This window comes from Bidens hawaiensis, unplaced genomic scaffold (assembly GCF_021521415.1).
Source record: "Bidens hawaiensis isolate Kalapana, Puna unplaced genomic scaffold, B.hawaiensis_p1.1 tig00004242_1, whole genome shotgun sequence".
Taxonomy (NCBI): domain Eukaryota; kingdom Viridiplantae; phylum Streptophyta; class Magnoliopsida; order Asterales; family Asteraceae; genus Bidens; species Bidens hawaiensis.
The window spans coordinates 2,026,785-2,043,371 of record NW_027491253.1 but is presented as its reverse complement, the minus strand read 5'-3'; the positions used below and the strand labels follow the sequence as shown (position 1 = coordinate 2,043,371).

The following is a 16,587-nucleotide window of genomic DNA, read 5'->3' as shown; positions in this document are numbered from 1 at the left end:
CTTTTCTCTCTCCACCCTATAATTTACACTCACAACCACTCAAAACCCCACCCTATAATTTACAAACTTCATTCACAAAAATTTGGGGGATGGAATGAGAATGCTCTAATAGTCTAATACTGCTATTGTTATTATTGTCGTTACAATCACTACTAACGCTACTACTACAACATTAATACTATATTTACTGTCATTTTTGGTACTATTATTGTTAATGCTATTCCTACATTACTGTTGTTCCTTTTGCTCATGTTACTGCTACTACGACTATTGACCGATTGTTGCTATTGCTACCTCAACTTCTGGTGCTATGCTCCAACTCTTGGGAGTTGTCATTTTGATATGATCCAAATAGCATAAAGGACGTGGTCTAAAAGAGAGACCTATAAGCCTACCAGTTATCAAGGTTAAAAAGATTTGGATGGATCTTCGAATAGTATCAAAATCTTATTTCTTTATCTACAAGTTATTTTATTTTAATTATGAATTTGTTTTCTAGTTTGACTATGCTCCTACTTTTTTTTTTGTTTTCTTTAAATACTGTTGAACTTTTTATAATAATCAGAGAATAATTATTCGGATTCCTTTCCTCTTTGTCTTGTGTTTTTGGAAGATTTGCGGTTATCTCGAATAAACCGTATCAAGTGGTGCTTTCATTGAGCCTTGGCCTAGATGGCTTTGGAAGAACCATTGTGGGAACATCCACGGTTACTCTTTTTACCAGGATCTAATCCCGCCTTATGAATTTCTCAAGCCGAACGATATTTCTCTCTTACGTGATCTATAGCGACGAGTGGTTTCCCTATGTCATTGAATCCTTTGATGATGAATCATTATGGTGGTTCAATGGTTGGCATCGGAGTTCAAACTTCCTCACCTGGTATGATTTCACTACGACAATGCTTACTTAATTCCACACTAGTTTTATTAATACAATTGTCAAAAGTGTGATCATAAAAACATTGTTAATGAGGTACTCAATATCTTCTCTTCTTATTGGTTCATACATGAACATCGTAGAATGTTCATTTTTTATGATGTTAAAAACAAAGGGCATAAGTGTAAATCAATTGATTAATAAAAAAAAAAGCATAGTAGTTACCTTTTTAACGACGCTACGTACTCTTTAAATTTGAAGAGTCCTGATGTCCCACTCTGGTCAGACTGTGTTTTTTTTTAACCGATCTCACACTAGCTTCAAAGTTTGGCCTGGGCGTTCCCCCGGGAAACAATACCACCGTCTGCCACTTGAAGTCGTTGTGCTACCACAAGAGCAGAACTCTCTGGTAACACACGGTGGGAGGAAAACTCGGGTGGGCTCAGGGTTTGAACTGACAACCTTTGCACAAGGCATAGCTAAAACTCTTCACGTCAATATCTACCCAAAAGTGACACAAGTGAGATTCAAACTTGAGTCTCCACCGGAGAACCAAGCCTCCTACCACTATGCCACAAGTGGGGATACATATTAGTTATTTAATCAATTTAGCTTGTTTTAGCCTAACACTTAAAGGCGAAATGCCTAACCCTTTAAGGCTGTTTAGATTCATGCCTCCCTCTCTCTCTCTATTTGTATCTATCTACCTCTTGTCTCGGCTTGTTGATCACTTGGAGGGGCCTCCCAAATATTAAAGAGTGGGTTGCATAAAATATAATTTTTTTTGTAAGTGTCGAGAATAATTTCAGTGGGGGCCTTGATAGCCCCTTTAAATCAATCCCCGTCAAAAATGTATTCATTGTTACCAAAGGGAACAGAGTAGACATAGATAATATAATTTTACTTGAAATAAAAATAGTACATAGTAATATACGTAAACAATATTATTTAATGCACATTTATAATGTTAATAAAATATTACTAAAAGCATATGGTGAGAGGACGTCGAATTTAGTAAAAGAAAATCGGGTAATATTTAGAGGGTGTGCCCCATAGGCCCTTACTATGTTGTAGTAATTATTATTAAGACGTAGACGTATTTAAAAGCTAGGTATTTAGTGTATATTTAAGTTTCAAGATTGTAGACTTGTAGATAGTCTGAAACTTCAACACTTTATTAAATTTTTTGGGATAAATATAAAATCTAATAATTAAAAAAATATTTATAAAATATAAGACATTTACTATCGAAGAATATACAGTTCCTACATCCTACCGAAGAATGTAATTGTTTTCTGATCAAATGACATGAGAGTGATGATTAAGGCTTGAGATTTTAATGTTTCAAGTTTGAAACCTAACTCAAGAAGGTTTTCCTATAATGGTGAGTTTTCTCCTTGATGATGCTATTAGGTGGGTCAGGTTTGAAGCGTCAAAATCAGTATAGACAATTGACACCCTGTTTCAAGAAAGCTTGCCCGGTTATTGGGGTGGTTACAAATGCAATTCAAGAAAAAGTTCCTACTGAAAAGTAATTATAGTGAAGGTAGTTGCTACTGAAGACTACTCTCTTAATGGTTATGACTTATGAGAGCTAAACAGATGAAGACAGAGCTATTATCCATAGTGATAAACATAATATTAAGTTCTACATGACAACATAGCTAGAATGACAGAAACTCTTATGATTTATTAACTGATACGTAGTGGTTGACAGAATAAGGTATATTCCTTGAAACTAAAACTTAATTTATTATATTATCAACTATTATTTTATGTAAGAAACAAGGTATTATATATATATATATATTTTTTTTTTATTTTATTCTGTATGCACCAACTATCATTGTATTTACATATATCTTGACTAAAAGTCAACAGAAACTTTGGTCAGTTCGACGCTTGGTAGCAGCATTGCGTTACTGACCCGCCAAATATATTTCAGTAATGCTTGTGCATAACGTGGGACTTGTTTATTTTACCTTGAGACTTGAGATAAGTGGGTATATTATATAATACTAGCATTTGAGCTGTCGCTATATGAAAAGAATTTAACATGATAGACGGTTCGTGAAAAGAATTTCCATATCATTAATAAATGTACTAACAATAAACGAATATTGCTATTCAAACGCATTCTAACCCGAACCTGTTTTGACTTGAGCCAAAATAACAATTTTCATTGACTTGTTATAATGCGACATGCTGCTCGACGCGACCAATTAATGTTACCAAAAGAAAATTGAATAAATGATATTTAAAATTAAAATATGAAATTCAACTAATTAATAAATATTAAACTCTATGGACTGAATGATATGAGTTGAATGTAGTGGAATAGTAATTAAAAGAACATTTTATCCATTTAAAAAGTTGTAATTATTTAAATTAAATGCATTAAATATTGTACCAAATGAATAAAATGTTGTAAACCTCTTAAAATGAAAAACTTTTGATATGTCCTAGTCAAATCTATCTATACTAATAAAAGAAAATAATTCTTTTCTTCAATATAAAGATTCTTAAAAATTAAATGTTAGTAACCTCTTTAAATATCAACTCTTTTATATACATTTTAATTTTAAAGAAAATATCTTTATAACACGTAATTATTATATATACTAATATTCTTTTTATATTAAATATATTTACAATATAATTTATTGCATTAATAATTCAATCAATGGAGATTAACCAACTAATAAGGTTTGCTGAATTTATAATCAATACTATATTTAGAACCAAGATTTTTTTTTCCTTTTTCCATCAATAGAAGAGAAGTGCTTTGGCGGGAATTTGATAGTAAGAATTAACCTCAGAATGCCATGTGTTCAGAATTATTTTCTTTTATTAGTATAGGTAGATAGTATAAAGTATGAACCCTAACATGCTAAAAAAATAAACAATAAAGGTGTTATTCTCGTATATTGTAAAGCAAAAAAAAAAAAAACAGAATACATAATTTTATTACAAATGTAATAAGCTAATAATCACATAATAAACTAATTTAATGCAACTTATTTATAATTTGAGAAAACCAATATAAAGAAGGATTAAATATTTAAAATGATTATCAATATAAGGGAAGGTTCATGTGCATTTTAGTTTTAACACGAGAATATAGAAAATAATAACAATTTATAAATAAACAAGAATGTAAGAAACAATATCAACTACAATATCAATCTACATAAACAATTATTTATAATAACAAAGAAAAAAACCTAAAAATTACAACAAAAGAAAAAAATCAAGAACAAAATAATAACAGTAAATACCAACAAATACTTATATAAGCAAAAGAAGAAATCTAATAATAACAACAAAATATAAATAAGCAAATACTTATAATGTCTCGTAATCGAAAATTAACAACTACGAACAAAAAATAACAGCAAACACATATAAAAATAAACCTAATAATAACAGCAAATTGGTTCTCACTGTTTTCATATTAAGAATAAAATGTATTTGATAATGTTTCATCAATTTAATAATTTAATAACATTAAATTAATGTATATACAATATGTTATTTCATATCAATATAGACAACCGATTTCTCCATTACCACATAAATCATCACAGCACAAAATAAACTTTTATGACGATATTTGTCTTCTCCTTTTTCATATTCGTAACGACAAACATGAAAATAACTCAAGAGACTTCATACAAGTCATAAAGCTATGCGAGTTAGAAAATTGCATGTTAAAAGTTATTATAACGAATGAAATGACATATACACGAATTGAAATGTTTGACAATGAAGTATAGAACAAAAGGTACTCTGGTGAATAAAACTGTTTTACATAATATTTAATTGCCATGTTCTATAGTGGAACGTCTATTTGAAGAAAATTAGTGTCTCACTAACTTATTTTATCACATAGTTGAAAATTTGAAATAGATATAGGCATCTAGTATAAGACTAGGAGTAAGAGTGTTGGACCATCCAAGAGAAAGACGTTTATAGCACTTCTTTCTTGTTATCTTAACTTTTTACTTTTGTAATAAAAGTTTTTAACCAGTAGAAACTATGTATTTACGACATGTCTCTTTTTTAAGACCCGGTAAAATATCAACAAATTATAATCAATACTAAATTATTTTCTCGGTTCGTGTCGAAACTTATGTTAAATGGGATAAAGTTTTAATTAGACAAAAATTAAAAAGGTAGGATTAGTAGTGGGTTGCATCATGGCAAAAGGGGTACACAAAGTGATTCATGGGGTCATGGGGGACTCTTTAGTGACACAAATTTGTGGGTCATGGTATGATATAACAAATAATTGTATTATATTGATGGCATCGGCATCCTTTTTGTAATGTAGTAAAAAAGGATCTTAACGGTGGAAGTACATATTTTTGGGAGGATTCTTGGTGTGTTTCCGGTCACCAAATGATGGGTCAGTTTACTAGTCTCTTCGCTTAGCTATCAAATAACTATCTTACCCTTTGTTTTTATAGTAGGTAGTTATCTCAATAAATCTGGCCTGTGTAAATCACTTTAGAGATTAAAATATTCATACAGTTGAAACTTTAATCGAATAATTCAGAAAGAAACACACGAACGAGTATGTTTTTCTTTTGTTAAAACAATACCCAAACAGACTAAAGAGTTTCGTTTTATTGGTTGCAAACCATCACAATGGCAAGTTGAAACAACGAAATCTATCTATCTACATTAATAAAAGCCAACCACTTTTGCCACTTGTCAATGTCATAGCCATCCTCATATTTTTTCAACCAATTTATATATGGTACTTGTCTTTTAAGTCATTTTAATAAATGAATTCAATATCTTTTATTAAATGTAAATCCTAACTAGTTCATTTATTAACATTAACATTAATTGTGAAATAAGAAAAACATAAAAATTGAAGTTGTAGGTCTGTTATAATAAAATTTTAAAGTCACGGGTAATTACAAATAAAGAAAATAAATGTGCATCAATGTCGAAGAATTTGGATTTGCATGATAAACTAAAATTTTTATCTAAGCTGGTATTCGAGCAATAGTGCATAACTTTTTATATAAGATTTGTTTCAAATTTGGATTTAATAAATTTCATATATGCATATGAACTTAAAAAAATATGTATTTCCTTAATTTTCTCCAAACATTTTGTATAAATATTGCAAACATGGAGAATCTATCATCCTAATAAAAGACTACCACTTTTGTCACTTGTCAATCTTATAGTCATCCTTACATTTTTTTCAACCAATTTTAATATACGGTCCATGTCTTTTAAGTCATTTCAATAAATAAATTCAATATTTTTTATTAAATGTAAATCCCAACCTATTCATTTATTAACATTAATGGTGAAATGAAAAAAATATAAAAATTGAAGTTGTAGGTCTGTTAGAATAAAATTTTAAAGTCACAGGTAACTGCAAATAAAGAAAATAAATGTGCATTTATGTCGAAGAATTTGGATTTGTATGATAACTAAAAATTGTATTTAAGTTGATATTCGAGCAACAGTGCATAATTTTTTATATAAGATTCGTTTCAAATTTGGATTTAATAAATTTCACATATGCATATGAACTTAAAAAAAAATGTGTATTTTCTTAATTTTCTCCAAACATTTTGTATAAATATTCCAAACATGGAGAATCTCTCTACCCTAATAAAAGACTACCACTTTTGCCACTTGTTAATCTCATAGTCATCCTCACATTTTTTCAACCAATTTTAATATGTGGTCCTCGTCTTTTAAGTCATTTCAATAAATGAATTCAAAATTTTTATTAAATGTACATCCTATCTGGTTCGTTTATTAACATTAATTGTGAAATAAGAAAATAAGGACATATAAAAATTGAAGTTGCATGTCTGTTAGAATAAAATTTTAAAGTCACGGGTAATTGCAAATAAAGAAAATAAAGGTGCATCATTGTCGAAGAATTTGGGTTTGTATGATAAACTAAAAATTGTAACTTTTGCCACTTGTTAATCTCATAGTCATCCTCACATTTTTTCAACCAATTTTAATATGTGGTCCTCGTCTTTTAAGTTATTTCAATAAATGAATTCAAAATTTTTATTAAATGTACATCCTATCTGGTTCATTTATTAACATTAATGGTGAAATAAGAAAATAAGGACATATAAAAATTGAAGTTGCATGTCTGTTAGAATAAAATTTTAAAGTCACGGGTAATTGCAAATAAAGAAAATAAAGGTGCATCATTGTCGAAGAATTTGGGTTTGTATGATAAACTAAAAATTGTATTTAAGTTGGGATTCGGGCAACAGTGCATAATTTTTTATATAAGATTGGTTTCAAATTTGGATTTAATAATTTTCTCATATGCATTTGAACTCAAAAAAATGTGTATTTTCTTAATTTTCTCCAAACATTTTGCATAAATATTACAAACATGAAGAATACCTATTATATTAGTGTTTGTCATTAAATCATTGAATTTGAATATTATAACTATAATCCATATGTAAAAAGATTTACTATATGAACTATCTGTTATTTTGTAAGGGTATATATAAAATTAATCCTTTATTTATGACTATTTTGTGTAGCATAAAATGTTTTGGCAATAAAAAGATCAGTATTTATTTTTCAATATTTTCTTGCATAACTTTGACCAAAATGATTTATAAACATATATTTTTTTGACTTGATTTGTATTTTTTATACATTTAAATATAGTTAATTTAATATGTCTTATAAGACAAATTAGTGTTTGTTATGGTTTATATAAGACAAATTGAGTTTATGTTAGTGTTATATGTTGATTAATACATAATTAATTTATTATGGTTTATATTCAAAATAATAAAGCTATATATTGATTTTTTTTTTTTTAAATTACAGTCATAACATTTATTATTAAAATATGTTAAAAAAATTCCTTAAGATTCACACTTATTATAATGCAACTTAATAGAAATATTTATTGTTTTTTAAAATTTTTAAAAGGTTAAAAACAGTTTTCTAAAAGCCCAAATCCTGGCATTTTAAAATGGCTTTTTAAAAAAGCCAATAAACATATTTCAAACTCAATCCCAAACATGCTCTAAAAATTATAGGGATGATTATATCAGCAATGTTCAGGTAATCTAGTTTTTGGTATAATTATGTTTTTTTGATAAACATAAGCAGGTGATCTCAAATGACATCATATTAAGTGATTAAAAGGTATGACATTTTATGTGAATGAATATTTTTTTTTGTTAGTTTCATGGATCCATTATCATTTAACTAAGGTTGGTATGTACTTGAAGAATCTTATTTGTCACACAGAAGAGTTATAAGTAGACATATATGTTACCTTATCAAGAGTTACAAGCAGGCATGAACTAAAGATTTTGATTTTTGATAAACAATGTATACATGCCAATCCAATCACAAAAGCAGTGTATAAGGAAGGTCTTACTTATTTGTGACATATTTGTGTGATCTTAATTATGTAATTTCTGTAACTTAATGTAAATTATAATTGTATTAACAATATATGATCATTTTACTGATTGTATTCACTTAATGGTTAAAATTAAAAATTTCATTAATTACCTGTGTAATACACGGGCCTCAAACTAGTGCTTCATAAAAAGTGTGACACTTGGCAATTGATTTGGTTATCATCATAAGAAACTTTGTTAGCATGAACTCTATTAATGGTAACTTAATTACTTCTAATCATTGGCTTCTAACTTAGTTATCCTTGATCATGATATCATCTGGTTAGTGTTGATTTCCGTGTTACCGACGATCGCCCAAAACTGATCGCAAGTGTTTTTGCAACATAATTAGAGTAATATTTTATAACTTATTATAAGAGTTATTTTTTATTATATTGCATCAAAGTTAAAAATATTACACAAACACATGGTTAAAACTTACAATAAATATAATGGGCCGGGTGTTATTTTGTTATCATTTCATAACATGAATCATAATATGGTACAAGAAGGGGTAAATCGATTTTAATAAAAAAGGAGTATTTTTAGTACGAGTTAAGTTCAAACTTAAGTTCATACTGCAAGTAGTTTGAGTTACATAGTAATAATGCATATGATCATTGACTGAATTATGTTTCATGGCATCATTATTTATTGTTATGTTTATTATAAGTTATGTTTATCGCTGGGTATATTCAATCATAAAAAATGTCTCGCCTCAAATATCATCAACGTGTTCTAGCCACAACTGTTTCTGGATGAGAGCAGAACTCCACATTTTAGCTTACTTTTGCTGAGAAAAATCCATAATGGATGACGTTGTAAGAAGTTTCCTTCAGACAACCAAAAATAAATCCGTAAGCTCCTCATAAACAAAGAGAATAGATGATATTGGTTAATATGATAAGCCGAATCTTACATTTATGGTACCGTTGGCAACAACTTCCCAGCTTTTATGCTCTTATCGGGCTTGCACATGGAGATATGGGTTCCTTTAGGTTTCTTGGTACTCCTAAGTCCTACCTTCGTAAAAAGTTTCAACCTTTCAACTACTTTTAGTCCCAAAAGCAAGATTCCCGATTGTACTGAATTGTTTGCTATCACCATAGAAATTGGACTCATATATATATGGCTTGAAATTGTGAAACATGGACATTAATAATTTACTTTTTTCTCTGTGTGCATGTGGCCAGGTCTTGTTAAAACCGTGATTACCCGAACCATATGCTCCTGTAACCTTGTATTACCATGTTTCATTCTAGTAGTTCACTATGTGAAAACCAACTTTTCTTTTGGATGTGTATTTAATGATATAGTGTAGAGTTTGTATGATACATATGAACATATCGTTTGGAATTTATATCATTATCAAATTTATATATTTTTAAACATCTTATGGTTATGTCGATGTGTATCTAATTTATCATATTTTAATTTGCTTTAGTTGTTATAAAGATAAAGTTGTATATAAATTAGAATGACAAGGAAAAAAATGTACTTGAAAATTGAAATCCCACTGGGTGATTTAAACAAACTAACAAGTATACCTGTTACATATGCCTGATATTTACCGTATTAAGCCCAGCATGAATATGGTTTTACAATAGAGTATTAGACTAAAATTGTCAATACCTTTATACTCGTCTCATTGTCATCCCTACTAGCATTGAACCTAGACGACACATTGACACCTTAGCCTTTACGTCTAGAGTAGGCCAACTACCTCATGTTTAGGGTTACTGCCTCCTTCAATCACCATTGTTGCACAATTATTCACAATTCTATATACGTATTTGGAGAGTTCAACCAACATGACCTATCTAATGTATTACAAAATAGCTTGTTTCGATTTGTTACCCGACCCAACCATTTTACCCTCACTAGGTTCATGTGAGTCTTTACTTATGATTGGGTTGGTTGATATGAAATTATTGTTTTACTAGCATGGTGGTCCTAAGTTGTGTAGTTGGTTTGGGTTTGTGTCCGTGAGCCGATGGTACTTTTGTTGCGTCTAGTTCTCATCATTGATAAGGTGAAGAACATGGAGAAATAATTGTGTTTCAATATCTCAAATGGATTTTCTAGAACATTATATATTTAATTTGAAGAAATATTTAAAACTAGGGTAGTTGTCATATGGTTCAACTTTAATAAAAATGATTATTATTTCACTTCAAATGTCATGCTAAGTTTTGAAAACGTACACCCAAAGTGATGACAAAGTTGATATAGACGTTTTAAAGTTGAAATAGATATAGTTTGACGTTTGGTAACCTCTCACAAGTGCTTAGTTCAAGATTGCCACTACTTGTTTAAATTGTTTATTGGTCTAATTTCGTGGTCGAATTTTAAATATCAACAGGGGTCATATAAGTGAGCTTAGACCGTTTATTAGTCAAGTTTCAAATCAAGTCTTTTTTTTCTACTTGTTGATCTTGACATTCCAACTTCGGTTAACCACATATATTGAGCTCAATGTTTGGTTATACCTTAAAAAATGTTTTCGGTTTCTATCTACTACACCAAATTTGTTTGGTACAAACACCTTATGCATGGTTAAGAGATCAAAAAGGGCCAGGTATGAGACGAGTTTTAATAGTACCAGTAACCGTCACAATATCTGAGGCTTTAGGTGTTCTTGTCTACGTTATGGTTCTTTCACTACCTCTATGTATAGTTTACGGCTTTTAAATGTTCAAAAAATATATTGAACGTCTCTCTTTCCTCTCTTTAATTTTGAATCCCACATAAAAGTCACAAAATTAATATCAAGACAAATCCTGTAAAACTAAAATTCATTGTACAATTAAGAAAAGAAAAACAGTTTAGTTATTCCTAATCCAAATTATAAATTTTTAAAGAGAATTGGTAAACTTTTTTTTAAAAAATTTAATCTAATGCAAATACATGAATGTTGCTTCTACAAGAATAATTAACATGTCTTCCATAGAACATAATTATCAACAAGCATAACTAAATTCACGTTACTTTAAACCAAAACCATCAGTCTGCTGAGTTTTAAAGCACAAAACTTGTAATATCATAATCCGAAAATATGCAATTTCTCATAATTAAACCACCCTACATCAACACCAAAAACAAGTACAAACATAACAAAACAGATACCCTGCTTTTAAAAAAGAACCAAAACAGCTTAACGCTTCTTGGACACACCAACGGTCTTACCCCTACGACCAGTAGTCTTGGTGTGCTGTCCTCGAACTCGAAGACCCCAGTAATGACGAAGACCTCGGTGGTTCCTGTAATCAAAATGAAAAAAAGAAAAAAAACTTTGAATAACTATTAATCAGTGATCTATCTATTTTGAATCTAGCCAAGCTTATATCCGAGCCAGCTTAAAGAAAAAGCACAAGTTTGAGTCCAGGCTTAATGAGCCTATTATATCTAAAATATAAGCATAATTATTTTTATATAAATATCTAAAAAATAATAAAAAAATAACGCATGTTAATATAAAATTATAATTACAAAAAGATCTATATAAATAAGGGTCTTCATCAACTCGAATTTTTTAGGTTAATTAAATCGGGTAATTCAAATTTGAAATTTTTTAAAGTGAATTCAATTTCAAATATAAACCGCAAAAACAAATTTGAATAAACTAAACTGTAGAAAAAACAAAAATAACAAAACTCAAAACTTATGAAGGAAAAACATCTCATAAAAATACTAGGCTTCTAAGCCTATTTTTTATATAAATATAGCAATTTGTATAATAAAATAACACATTATAAATATAAAATTATTACACAAAAAACGTTAAAATATAAATAAAATAAAAGTTATTTATATGTATATATATAAATATATTCAAATAAGAAGTTTGATTTTCCTAAGAAGGCTAAGAAGGAGGGTATTTTAGTTTAACACTTTAATATCAAAACCCACCTACTTTAATCTCAAAACCACCACCACTCCACCGCCACCACAACCGTCACTCACCGCCACCACCTCGCCGGAAAAGTCCAAAAAAACACAATGGAAAAAAACACTGAAAAAAAAAACACAATTGTATGACACAATGTAAAAAAAACAATGAAAAAAACACAATGAAAAGAAAACACAATGAAAAATACTATTGTATAACACAATTTTGTAAAACACAATTTGGTAAAACACAATTTATAAAAAACCCACTAATTTTTTTTTAATTTTTATATTACAATATGGTACTCATATAAAAGATAAAAAGACACTCGTTATTATGGTGAATTTGTTTTTCAATAAAAACGTCGTAAAAAAGTTATGGACGTTTTAAAATGATGGGGTAATTGGCATGTGGAGAGAGAGTCAACAAATATGTTATTCCTTTTATGCCCTTTACCTTGTGTTCACACTTGATTTCCTCATAAACTAATCTCAACCTTCCATGTTAAAAATCAATGGACAAGATTATTTCCCATTCTTCCTACAAAAACTATACTTCCTATTATAACCTAACCCTATATGTATATATATAAATATATTGAAAATTTAAACAACTAATGTCTAATATGTAGTCAAATTAGAGTTCGACCAAGCTTCAAAGAAAGAGTTTAAGACAAGACAAGACAAGCCGAGCTAAGCTTAGGAAACCTAAAGCTCGGCTCATTCACACACACTTACTTCTGAGTAAATAAAGTAAAACCGTTACTTCTAAAAAATAGTGTAGTTTCTAGATGTTTTAAAACATTTTATAAATAAAACTGAAAATAATATAAACCTGATCTTCTTCAATCTCTCGAGATCGTCCCTGAGCTTCATGTCAAGAGCGTTGGATGTGACTTGAGAGTACTTGCCATCCTTGTAATCCTTCTTTCTGTTAAGAAACCAGTCTGGGATTTTAAACTGCCTGGGATTTGCAACAATTGTCATGAGGTTATCAATCTCAGCACTTGAAAGTTCTCCTGCCCTGTAAATTCAAGTTTATATACGAAACATTAAGCAAAGAGTAAACATTTAGTTCTAACAATAACAAATAGAGCTATTAAACTGTTAAAGAAAAACTTATAGGAACACAAAAATTCATTGTATCTAGTTCCGTGACAAATAGTTTATATATTCGTCTAGCTACTGCCGAGCTGACATTAAACTGAGTACATTTCTAATGTGCGTGCTTAACATATTAACTAAAAGTTGTATGACAAAGAGTGAAGCTTTGAACAAAAAAGTTATTAACATAAAACTTTTGAAATCATAAAATGTGTTTTTAGATAATTTTCTAAACTTAACCTTGATTCATTTCATACAACAATCAAAAAAACAAAGAGCAAATATTTAGTTCTAACAATAACATAGATGGCTTTCAAACAATTGCACAAAACTTATGTTAACACAAAAATTCATATATAAACTTCTAATATAATGTCTTAACATATAACAAACAAAAATTGAAATGTTTTCTAGTTCCTTGACAAGTTGTTCATATTCATCAAGATTCTTCTGCTAGCCCAATGACATTATTATTTAGATTAAATTTCTAACATAATTGCTTAATATTTAACCTAAAAGTTGTATAACAGTTGAATCATATGGCATGTATTATCGGTGAAAAAAGTAGTACCTCTTGTTCATATCAACATCGGCTTTTTTGCAGGCGAAACGACGACCTATACCTTTGATGGAGGTCATAGCGAACATGATCTTCTGCTTTCCATCAACATTCGTGTTCTGGACACGAAGAATATGCTGAAAATCTTCATTTGCTACCAAACTCTACAAAACACAACATCTTCGGATTATAACTTAAATGGTCAAAATCGGAAGGATTAGAGATAGATTTACCATGGCTGCTGCTGTGATTTGAGTTTGTTGTTCAGGCGGCTGCTGCAAAATGCCCAAAATATATCACAGCTCCGTGAAACCTTAGCTGAAGCAGGATAATTGTTGGTTATCTTTATTCATAGATGGGCTGGTCCAGTTTTTAGGCCCGGAAAACTATTGGGGGCCTGCCTGCATTTTCTATGAGAGTATCAATATTATTAAATTTAAAATATTCAATTGCATAAATAAAAATGCAATATTTTATAAGGACGACACATCTTTATTAGGATTCTTAAATGGCAGCCGATGGTATGGTTTTTCAAGGGAACGTTCAAATCAAACTTTGAAACTATCGTATACCCGGTTAAGACAGCATAGTCTGGCAGAGTGAGGCAACGAGGCTGTCCAAAATGAAAATGCGATGGCATAAAAATTGATGTTCTAAAAAAAATACTAGTATTCTCATTGATATTTTTAATGAATTGAAATTCTATGTTTTATCTTGGATTAATTCCTTATATATCCCTACGAAATTCAAATATCATATATATCCCTTTGTTATAAACTTTCGACAAGGACAATATTACTCTAAAAAAGTAAGAAATTAATAAAAATAATTTTAAGAGGGTTGGTTGGTTGGTTGGGGGGGGGGGGGGGGGGGGGTTATGGTTTAGTTTATGGTGTAGGGTTTTTTTTTTTTTTTTGGGAGGGGGGGGGGGGGGGAGTAGGTTTTTTTTAGCGTTTGGTGTGGTGAGATAGGCTTTTGGGGTTTTTTGATTTGGGGGTAATACTAGAGGTGTACAAAAAAAAACCGGTTTCACCCATACCAGTTCCCAAACCAACACAAACCACCAGTTTTAGGTAGGGATGAGCTCGTTACCATACGGTACCGAAAATCGTATAATTTTGGTGCATGTACCGGTACCGAAATATTTGGTTTGGTTCGGTTCAGTACCGATACAGGTACCGGGACAGTACTGGTATTTAAGGTAAATTTCGGGTAACACCAGTATCGTACCTTACCGGTCCCGAAAACTCAAAACTTTGGTATCGATTCGGTACCGATAATACCAAATCGATACCGATTTTGCTCATCGTTAGTTTCGATACCGGTTCCCCTTAAGATCTACCCAACCAGTTTGAGGAAAACTGGTTTATAAACCGGACCGAATCGATGTGACCATGCCGGCCTATCTTGCCTCTAAACCACTTTATAAATCGAACCTATTTGAGTTAAACGGTTTTAACCAGCTGTTGACCAACCCGGTTCGATTTATAAACTGGTTTGGTTTGGGTTTAAAACTGGTTTTATACACCTCAAGCTAAAACTGTCATATTATAAATTGTTTTTAATGAGATATATATTCACTACGGATGTATATGATATTTTAATTATTATAATAAAAGGATAAATTTGATATTTCAATTTTCAAAGAAGAATATATAGGGTATGTTTGGCAAAACTAGCTGGTAGCTGGTGGCTGGTGGCTAGAAGCTGGAAGCTGGTAGTCGGTAGCTGTTAGCTGTAGCTTTTTAGATATATTTAGGTGTTTGGCAGAGTAGCTGGAGCTTTTTAGATATATTTAGGTATTTTGCAGAGTAGCTGGAGCTTTTAATAAACTAATTGGGTGCCAGCGCGGCGCGGCGGAGTGCGCGCGCAACCTGAGACCAACCACATAATCAGTGTCGGTACGTGATTCACTTGATATTAGTGCACGCATAACCCGAATGCAGACGTGTACTTCGTGCAAAGGCAGCAAGCGTGTAATCGTGGCGAAAATCAAGAAACAAAACTAAAATATACAGTGATTTCAAATAAATAGTTTCTTAAACCAACCTTTTTTGATTTGAAACTCTTTCCGACCCGACACCGTTTTAATCTGAAACATGTTCTGACCTGGCCCCTTTCGACCCAAAACCGTACCGACACGAACCGAACTAAATTAACCCTTTTTTATTGACTCGTTCCAACCCTAATTTGGTCTTACACATGACTTGAGTTCATCCGACTCGACTTGTTGCCAATCATAACCGGTAAAGAAGTATATCAATATCATACTCAAATTAAAGAGAATAAAATGCTCTTTTTTATGATGTAATGTGTTTAAAAAAATATTAACGTGTGAAAAAATTATGGACTTTTAAAGAGTCATGGGGTAGTTGAACCAAACAAGACTTTTTGTTAGGTAGAAGCTTTTTCTTAAAAGCTTGAAGCCCCTAAAAGTTTATTGCCAAACATACCCATAACATTTTAAAGTTTACACTGATATTTCTTAATTTTGCATGAATACTTATGAAATTGCCCCTTTTCTCTCTTATCAAATTTCCTCTGTATTATACGCCCATCGGATGTTACTAATGTTCAAAAGAAATATTTCCGATTATTATAAAATAAAATTAAGCATTGCAATATATTTTCATTGCATTACATGCAATTGCAAACGTCTCCATAACCGTCACGTTTCCGACAAAAAAGAAAAGTAGATAACCGACCACAGGACGTTCATTCACCGG

General features: G+C 30.4%; 1 protein-coding gene across 1 annotated transcript; it reads right to left on the bottom strand.

The window, feature by feature from the left end:
* Positions 1 to 11,339: 11,339 nt before the first annotated feature.
* LOC143625831 (small ribosomal subunit protein uS13z/uS13y/uS13x-like) lies at positions 11,340 to 14,175 on the bottom strand. The gene is made up of 4 exons (XM_077096068.1): positions 14,095 to 14,175; positions 13,874 to 14,025; positions 13,034 to 13,222; positions 11,340 to 11,570 (listed from the first exon to the last, which is right to left on the bottom strand). The coding sequence occupies exons 1-4, from the start codon at positions 14,095 to 14,097 to the stop codon at positions 11,465 to 11,467; spliced, it is 450 nt and encodes a 149-aa protein (XP_076952183.1). The 5' UTR covers positions 14,098 to 14,175; the 3' UTR covers positions 11,340 to 11,464.
* Between the last annotated feature and the right edge of the window lie 2,412 nt (positions 14,176 to 16,587).